Source organism: Leishmania mexicana, chromosome 20, assembly GCF_000234665.1.
Source record: "Leishmania mexicana MHOM/GT/2001/U1103 complete genome, chromosome 20".
Classification (NCBI taxonomy): domain Eukaryota; phylum Euglenozoa; class Kinetoplastea; order Trypanosomatida; family Trypanosomatidae; genus Leishmania; species Leishmania mexicana.
Genome location: NC_018324.1, coordinates 2,079,694 through 2,088,988, shown reverse-complemented (window position 1 = coordinate 2,088,988; position 9,295 = coordinate 2,079,694). Strand labels below are relative to the sequence as shown.

Below are 9,295 nucleotides of genomic sequence, written 5' to 3'. Positions count from 1 at the left end.
TGCGTCGCACAGTGTTGCACGCGTCACACAAAAAGGCGAGAGAAAGAGGAACTCGTTGGAACAATCACCCCTCTTTTGTTTGTTGTGCCTGTCTTTATCCGAGTCTGCAGTCTCGCTGTGTTTCAGTCCGTGTTTGTGCCTCTTTGCCTCTCTATAAGCACCACCACCACCCCTTCCAGCATTGCCTCCTGCAATCGTGAGTGTGTGCCGGTCCCTAAGCGTGTTTTATCTCTTCCCTCCACCCTCACCTTGTTTTTCCTCCCCTGCGCATACTCACCATCTCGTGTTTTCTTCGCGGCTGTCGTTGTCCTTGTCATCGTCGCCTTTCGATCCTTTTTTTCTTTACTCAAGCCAACAATCTACTCTCCATCTCTCTCCTTTGCCTTGTTCGTTTTTTTTGAATTTGTGGTGTGTGACAAAAAAGTGTAGTCGCCAGCATCTCTCTCTCTGCGCACGCGGCTTTCTCTCGCTCTCGCACGTCTCTACTTTATCCCGATTTCATCCTTTTGTCTGCTTCCTTCCCCCGCCCACCACCACCATTGTGTAACGCATTAGCGCTTACTTCACGGTGACCTCTCTCACTCTCTTTGTTTTGGCTTATCTCTTACGTTTTGGTCTGCGGTCTTCCGTTGGTTTGGTTTATGTGTGGTGGACAGTCGTTCAAAACTACGTACTGTTGTTTCGCTTTTTGTTTTTTTTTAGTTTGCCCCCTCCCCCTCCCTCCCTAACGTATCATCACCCGTCTTCATCCGTGCTCTCGTGGTTGTCGGTGTTTCGCTGCCTTTTATCTTCTTGCCAATCCTGCAATCGCTGGGATTGTCGTTTGGCCAGCCGTGCCCTAGTCTACCACTGTTGTACCCTACTTTTTGTCACTGTCTGTGTTGTGTGTGTGTGTGTGTGTTTGTGTGGCAAACATCTGTGTCACAGTCAACAGCCGATTGAGTACAGGCATTGGGCTTGTCTTGTTCGCTGTGTTGTGGCCATTGTTACTGCCCTCTTTTCCTCGTCACGGCCGCCGAGCTAGGCAAGAGCGTACAGGGGAGAGTACACACGTATCTTTACCAAAGAGATATACAAAAAAAAACGTCCATACCTACGTACACGCCGGCAGCATGGACTCTTCTTTGATAGACGTGGAATGCGAGCGGGGAATTATCGGCGCACCCATGTCCTTCTCTCTGCCCCAGGTATTCCAGAGTTTCCCCCCGGACACGTCTATCACCGTGTCTCTCAACGAGTCGACTGGCCAGCACCAGCAGCAGCAACTGCAACACCAGTCTCCATACTCCCAGCAGTCGCTAGGACACTTTCACAAGACGCCGCTTCAGCTCGCACCGCAATACGGAACGGCTAGGTCCCCATCAAAGGAGGGAGATGCAGGCATTGAAGGGTGGAGCAACAGCGGTTCCTCCGGGGTGCAGCCCAATGTCCCGGTCTCCGCAGCGCAAACCACGGAAGAGGCGAGCGGGGCCGTGACATCCGCAGACGCTCGGGTTGCCGCTAGTCACGTGCCGCAACCCGATGCTCTCCATCCCAATCCCATCGTTAGCGTCGCCGCATCCGAGTCTCCTGCCGCCGCGGCACCGGAAAAAGAGGAATCGCCAGAGCGCGTCCACGTTCTAGTTGTCTTCGACAAGGTGTTCTGTGTTTGCTTTGTGCCGGCGGCGCTGCGCGCGACACTCAAGGTTGGCGAGCTGGTTCTCTGCGAGTACACACACGGCGAGAATATCGGCACCATTGTCGCGGACGTGAGCACCATCGTTGCCAAGGTGATGCAGCAGCACCAAAGCACCATGAGCATGGAAGCAGTTGAGCAGGCCTTCACTCCGCCGTGTGAGCGCATCGTACGCACTGCCGGCACCCCCGCTTCCTCCGTAGTTGAAGGGCACTCGAGTGGCTTGTTTGTCGCGACAACGGCCATGTGCACCGAAAAAGCTCGCAGCGGCTTGCCGGCGGATCAACGACTGCGCCGCCTTCCGTGCGTCCTTCGGCGCGGCACGAACCGAGACAAGAAACGTATGTACTTCGCGCGACTTCGCAGCAATGATGCACTGGCTGCTGTGCTCCGCATTCTCCGCAGCGAGTCGTTGGTCGCACAGTCCGCCGAGTATCAGGTGAACTTCGCGTGCGTCACCATCTATCTCGGTGGTGAGCGCAGTCAGTGCGGCTGGTCGGCACATCAGTTTCAGCAGCTCGGCAACACGCTGGTCGACCCTCTGCGCTCAGAGGCGGTGGAGTTCCGCTTCGTGTGCGACCACCACCATGAGGAACTCGACCTGACGCGCGCCATTACTGGTTTGGGGCTGAGTGAGATTCTGTACGCTGTGGTTGCGGATCACCACAAACGTCAAAGCGGTAAAGGCGGACAAGGCAGCCGTGGTGGAGCCCCAAACGGAGCGGCCGTCAACCGACCGGGTCAGTTGATTCAGCACTCGCAGCAGCAGCAGCAGCAGCAACAGAAGGCCGGGCAACTGTTCGGTAGTCAGTCGAGTATCGTGACGACCTACACAGGCTCTTCGATGTGGCCGCAGTCAGCGGCAGCTCTTACCCCAGGCAACTACGTTACGCCGGCCTCACCGCAGCAGAAACACGCAATGAGCTACACACTTGCTCCCTGCGTGTACGTGCCCCAGCAGCAGCAGCAGCAGCAGACGAATGTGCACACCATTACCCTCCCTAGCCAAACCGTCACGAATACACAGCCAGCCACACAGTCCCTTTCCTTGGTGCAGGTGCACTACCCGCCCATAAGCCAAGTGAACCCAGCACCGGGCATATACTGGGCAAACGTCTCGACGCCGCCTCAACCGCAGCGATTGGAGGCACAGCAGCAGCAGCTTTCTATCGCACACAGTGGAGTGGCGGAGCCGACTTACTACTATGTAGTGAGCTCGGCACAGCAGCCGCAGCAGCAGCAGTCCGTCGCACCGCAACACTCGTCGGCGCCACAAAGGGGACCAAATTTACTGCAGGCAACAACGCTCGCCGCCCCTTCCCATGTTCAGCAACCAACGTTTGTCAAAGTGCCTGTTATGAACACAGGGAGCTACCAGACAGTCTCCTACCCGTTCGTGCTGCCCTCAAACGCTACTTCTTACTCGTAGCATGCGTATGTACGTTTTCCTCTGCAGTGTGGTGGTGGTGGTTCTTCTTTTTTTGTTGTTGTTTGCTTTGGCATCCGGGACAAAGAGGTGATGCAGCACGCAAAACACTCCACGTCACCTCCACACCACACCCCCTCTTGAGACCGTTGGGAAAGGGGCGGTGGAGCTGCACCGGAAAAAAAAGGACATGAGCTCTGTAGATCGCTTTCACTTTTTTGAGCAAGCACCACCCCCCGCGTGCACCCAGCACACACTAACCAACGCGGCCCGAGTCCAGCACTCCTCAACCAGACCTCCATGTGTTCCTCCTTTTCTTGTTGTGCTCTTCATTCATCCAGCACTTGCTTGCAGAATCTCTGGTACTGCCTGCTTTCGCTCTTTCCGTTCCACCACCACACCTTCCCCCCTCTCCCGCTGCTTCCACCCCCCCCGGCCCCCACCCTCTCTTACCAGCAAAGTACAGCGCTCCTTCTTTTGTCGTACGCCACATCTCGCCCTTTTTTTTTCTTCCGCTTTTAAAGACAGTATGCATGTTTTGCCATGCCTTTGTTTCTCTCGTTCAGCATGCTTCCAGTCTTCACATCACTGTTCAGCTCCCTCCCCCACCCCCAACCTTTTCTTTCGTGTTACTCGTGGCGCGACGCGCTTGCATCGCGGCGGCTGGGAACCCTCAGCGGAAAAAAAGGTCACGCGCATGCACTGTGCGCAAAGCTGTAGTAGACACATTTTCTGAGCACCGGCAAAACAAAAATCATGAAGGAGAGCGAACGTTTTCGTGTTTTCCATTTTCTGCTTCGCTGAAAAAAAAACGAAAAAAAAACAAAGAAACGGCTCGTGCGAAGAGCGGCCGAACGCGATGCATTTTGCCGTGGAGTAGCAGTGAATGGTGAGGAGGCCGATGCTACGTTGACGGTGTCCAACGAAAAGAAAAGAACGTTGCTTGCGCATCTCTTTTTTTGCGTTGTTGTTTATCTCTCTTGTTTGTTTTCGATGTTCTCTTTAGTATCTTTGCTCACACCCGATGTATGCGTGTTCTTGACTTGTTTGTTGTAGAATGGACACGGTGACGAAAAGACGATAACCACAGCAGAAAGGATCATCTGCATGTGCTATTCCGTATTTTCTTGTGTTTTTTTCTACTTGTCTGTATGTGTGTGTGTGTGTGTGACTAGCTTTACGTTTGTTTGTTTTGTTTTCCTTCTCTCTGTTCACTCTTTTTTTTTCCTTTTCGGCTTCTTGTGTGCGTGTGTGTCTGTCTTTGCCTTTCGTCTTTGCTCTTGCTGGTGTGTCTGTACGTTTGGTTGTTTTTGGAGGGTTTGGGTCTCCACTCTCTAGTCCATCACCCTCTATATGTTCCTCATCCAGTGTGTGTGTGGGTACTTCTCCTTTTTTCCTTTGTTCTTCTGATCCAACCGGCACCTTGTGGTTTTTTCCACTGGTATGGTCCCTGCGCATAGCAGCAGGGTAGGGAACAGACAAAGGGCTGCTGGTGTGTCGTCATCATCGCACCCGCGTTTTGTCTCTGTTGATTGTTGTTGTTGTGCTTTCCGCACTCCCGTTTTCGTCCTTTGGCAGTGCGATGATGTTGTCGGCATTTTTTTGTTTCCCAATGAACACGTCGATGTGTTTATGTAGACATGTGGGTATGTGAGCTGCCCTTTTTTTTACACTCTTAATTATCGCTTCCGTTTTGAAAACCACCTGTGGGACTTTGCTATCGTCGATATCGATGATTTTTCTGTTCTTTTTCTTTTTTCACCCTTTTCTATCTCTGCGCCATCCCTCTCCGACACTTCCCTGAGTCTGTCTCTGCCTCTGTCCGGCCACCCACCCACTCCCCTGAGCGGGAGAAACCGAGGGGACACAGGAAAAAGAAAACGAAGGACATCACGCTGCACAACTGCCAAAGGAAGCAAGCAGAGAAAAAAAGAGCTGAGAAGGTGCCAAAGACGAGAGAAATGGGCTGATGGGGGTGTACACAAGAAGACCTTCTCGCATCAGCAGACCGCACCAAAAAAAAACGGTTCATGACTGGATTACCGGCGCACAAACAAAAAGAGAGAGAGGCAGAACAATTGAGGAGGTGAAAACGAAAAGGTGTTGTACCACCACGCAACATGTCGGCACCAGGAAGCACGGGAGAAGATAGCATCTGCGTGCCAATTCGTGTGTGTGTGTGTGTTTTCGCTCGTCCCTCGACGGCTCTCCGCTCCTCCACCTTTCGCGCTCGTCCCTCTTTTCTCTTTTTGCTTCTTCCTTCCGGGTGCTGTGCCTCTGAGAATGAACTGCCAGATTTGTACTTCATGCACGAGCAGTACCAGCAAGAACGAGAACATCAAGAGCTGACGCAGAGGAGGCGAAAATGAGAGGCGAGAGCGATGGACTTGGCAGCCTTCACCACACGTTGTGAGTGCGGGTCTAGTGTCCGTCACGGCAAATGACGACCTCTCGTTGTGGAATTTCGTCTTTGCATGATGCCCTCCTCACCTCCCGTCATTCAATGCACCGAAGCGTTCCTCGATACCCGGGCTTGATCGGGTTTTTGGTTTCTTTGGTCGGCCCCCTCCCTCCCTCCCTCCTTTTGCGGCGTGCGTCGCAGGTATTTCCCGTAAGCAGTCCTTATCGCTTCTCAGTGCCTCCTACCATTACTCTTCTTTTTCTTTTGTGCCGTCAGTCTTACCTGTTTCCCCTTCCAGTGATGGTTTACTCCTTGCCGTATACTCGTGTTTGTTTCTCTACGCGTCTTGTCCCGTGATGTCCGCGTTTTGGACGCATCAAACAAAAAAATGCTGTGATCACGAGGGACGATCCAAGGCATCAACCACCTACCTCTCTTCTTGGGTTTTCTTTTTTTGTCTGTGTGCGACCAACCGAGCGGAAACGCCATATTACTTTTTTCTTTTCGGTGTTTTGCGCTTGTGTGGTGCGTGTGTATGTGTGTTAATGGGTTTTTGCTTAGCGCCACCTCCATTGCTTTGTCGCCCCTCCTCTTCCTGTTCTTTTCTCCTTTTACAACACGCACCCACACTCTTTGCAGCGCGTGTGATGCCACCGTAGAAAGCACAAGCTGTTGTCTCCTCGCCATTGCTGCACCCACCCACCCCCCACACACACACCATACCAAAAAAAAGGAAGAAGAGAGACACAAAAGGAAAACTGGGCAGGTGCCTTTGTGCCCTCTTTCTTTCCTCCCTTTTTCCCCTTACCTCCTACCGCTTCCTCCTCTCTCCGTCTTTACGTTACCTTCTCCCTCACAGGTGGCTCGATTCTTTTTTTTTTGACTTTCTGCTTGTGTGTGTAAGCCTGTGCGTAGGAGGGAAAACGAATAACTTCGACCCATCTCCTTTGTCAGTCGTGAAAGTGGTCACGAGGAAGTGATGAATGCAGGGGACGAGGTACACAGACGGCGCTTCTCACCTCCTTCAGAGACGAACCCGCAACTTCACGCAAATACATGCACAAAACAAGAGGCAGGCAACGAAACACAAGCCACAAAAGAAAAGGTTCATGGGGCTCGCGTGCGCCCTTTACTCTTGTGCCTTTTGGTTTCCCTTCCTCTTTTGCAAGAGACAGAAGTGGAAGCTACAGACAACGAGTCGCCCAGACAGTGGTATCGTGCTGAAGCGGCCCCAAAGACCTCCCCCACCACCATCTCCGACAAAAGGCGAGCACACGGTGCGCAGGCGCTGCCATGCACAGCTGTGCCTGGGTGTACCGCATCCAGGCAAGGCATGCGGTTGTCCGATGCGCAAGAGTGAGGGACGAAAAAGGGCGCGAAGGGGACCATACGCATCGCGACGCCACGGCGCATGTGTGCGCAGAGCATGCGGCGTCTCCTGCGCCCGACCCGGTGCGCCGATGTGGAGGGCACGTGTGCCGGGAGCATGGCGAGGGAGAGCCCCGAATCAGCGCCCTCGAGTCCTCCGGACCCGAACGTGGAGGGAGAAGCATGGCGCACGACCAGGTTGCCGGGGCTCGGAAGGGCTCTCACCGGAGGCTGGCCGACTTGTTCCTCGGAGCTCATCCGGCACGCGCCCGGCCCCCACCCCCTGTAACCCCGCAGGGCGGACGCCACCGCCACCGCCCTCGAGCAGAGCCCTCCGACGCCGACCGCGCAGCACGTAGCCGAGGAAGGGGTGGGCAGATGCTGTTGGACGCATGGCGCGATTCGTTCTCGGCGACCGGGAGATGTTGCGGCCAGAGGGCTGTGGCGCTGTGGTTGCGGAGGCGTGTATACTTTTTTTTTGCTGGCGTGTGTGTGGTGGGATTGGCACGTCGAAAGTCGAAAATGCCGAAAGGCGGCTGATGTGGACCTCGCTTTTTTTTCCTGCTTCACTCTTGTTCTCTTCTCTTCCCCTCCCCTTCCCCTCCTTCTTCCTTTTTTTTCTTGCTGTCTCGCTTCTTCAGAATTGGATTTACATCCACGTTCTTGTTGCACTGTCACAGTTATTCGTGCGACTAAACAGCCGTTGGAGAAGCGGCGGTGGCGTACGGGGTACTTGGTGCAGAAGGTCATGAAAGGCGAACATGGACTGTGAGATATTTACACATCCACTTTTGATGGTTGCGAGATATGTAACGTTTTCTTGATGTACACCGTCTCGTTCGCCAAAACCGTGCGTTTCATCGCGAAGACAAGCGCGCGCGCACAACGGAGGAGAATGCCGCTCTCGATCATTTGTGGATGAGGCCTTCTTTCTTTCCTCTGTGATATTAAGTCGAAATGCGGTGGCGAGATAACAACTTCGTCCGCCGCCTCTCCTTTTCGCCTCACAGCTTGTATTTTCTATGTATGTGTCTGATTGCATACCCTCTCACCACGGCCATTCCATCGAACTTGCCGTTGTCGTTATTTGTTGTTGCATTTCTATTTGATTCTCGACTTCACGTCCTCGACAACCTGAAGAGCAAGTGAGGGCGAAAAAAAAAGCGACAGCAAAGAATGAGGAAAACCGGTAAATATACGAAAATGAAACGACCATTCCTCCTCGGCCTTTCTGTTGTCACGGAGGCTTTTACGTACACGGCTCCGTGTGTCTGTGTAGGCATCTGCACTTTTCCTGGTTATTATTACTATTATTTTTTCGGCTTCCACCTCTCTGTTTTTCTCTCTATCTCTTTACCCCAAGCACCCGATCGCTTGCCTGCGTCTGGTCGTGTTCGATCTGAACACCCCTCCCCCTCCCCCTCATCCTTTGCCGCCCTTTTCTATTGTTTATATTCCTCTCATTTTCGTTTCGTTTTGTTTTTTTTCCTTCTCAAACAATGTTGCCTTTCGGATGTCGTCCTTTTATTTGCCGTGTTTTGCTGGTGTTGTGCGCATGTGTTATAGTGTTCCTCCTACCTTTCGGTATCCCTCCTTTCGTATGTACTGCACGCGTCCCCCTTCCCCATCCTTCCTCCACCCTTCTCTCTCTCTCCTCTCACCGACGAAGAAAAAAAAGAAGAAATGATGGAGTGGCGGCTCAGGTGGGCCGTTGCTGCCGTCGTTACGATTCTTGTCCAGTTCAGATCTCTGTTTCCTGTTTCGCTTTTGTTCTCTTATTTTTTTTTCCTTCTCTCTCCCTTCTTCTTTTGTTCTTTTCTTCGTCCTTGGCTTTGGTACTCGTCTGGTATCTCTTAACTACTCCTTCTGTCTCTCATCTCTGTGGGCAGACTTGCCTGTCCTCCGTCCTCGAGATCTTCCCCCGCCCCCTCCCCCCTCCTGCCTCCTTCTTCCGAACCGCTCTCCTAAAGTAGACGGTAGAGTGGACAACGAGAAGAGGGAGGGTGTGTGGTGGGGGGGGGGGCGAGAGAGAGAGAGAGAGAGACGGTCACACAGCGTTGCATGGATAGTGGAGGCAAAGCGGAAAAAAAGATGTTTTTTTCTCGAGAGTAAAACAGAAAAAAAAAAAACAAGCGAGCGACATGACTGAGCAGCGCCTCATCTCTGTTTCTCTATCCCCGTGACGACGATGCGGCATCCAATCTGTCCATCCAGCGTGATCACTCGTTTCACGAGGCGCATGAAATGCGTGGGGCCCTCTGGTGCAAGCCACCTCCGCGTACCACCGCAGGCGCATCACAGGCTCACACACAGGCATCGACACATATACCATCACATCTGACCTCCTTACCTCCCTCTGCCATGTCGCTCTTCCGTCTCCTGGCCCTCATCATACTCTTCCCTGAACTGCACACTCGCGCAACAG

The 9,295-nt window shown here is 53.1% G+C and overlaps 1 protein-coding gene across 1 annotated transcript; it reads left to right on the top strand.

Moving 5' to 3' along the window:
- Positions 1-1,112: 1,112 nt before the first annotated feature.
- Positions 1,113-3,104, top strand: LMXM_36_5480 (conserved hypothetical protein; the record flags this gene model as incomplete). The annotated part of the gene is made up of 1 exon (XM_003874858.1): positions 1,113-3,104. One exon carries the CDS (start codon positions 1,113-1,115, stop codon positions 3,102-3,104), a length of 1,992 nt encoding a protein of 663 aa, XP_003874907.1.
- Positions 3,105-9,295: the final 6,191 nt, after the last annotated feature.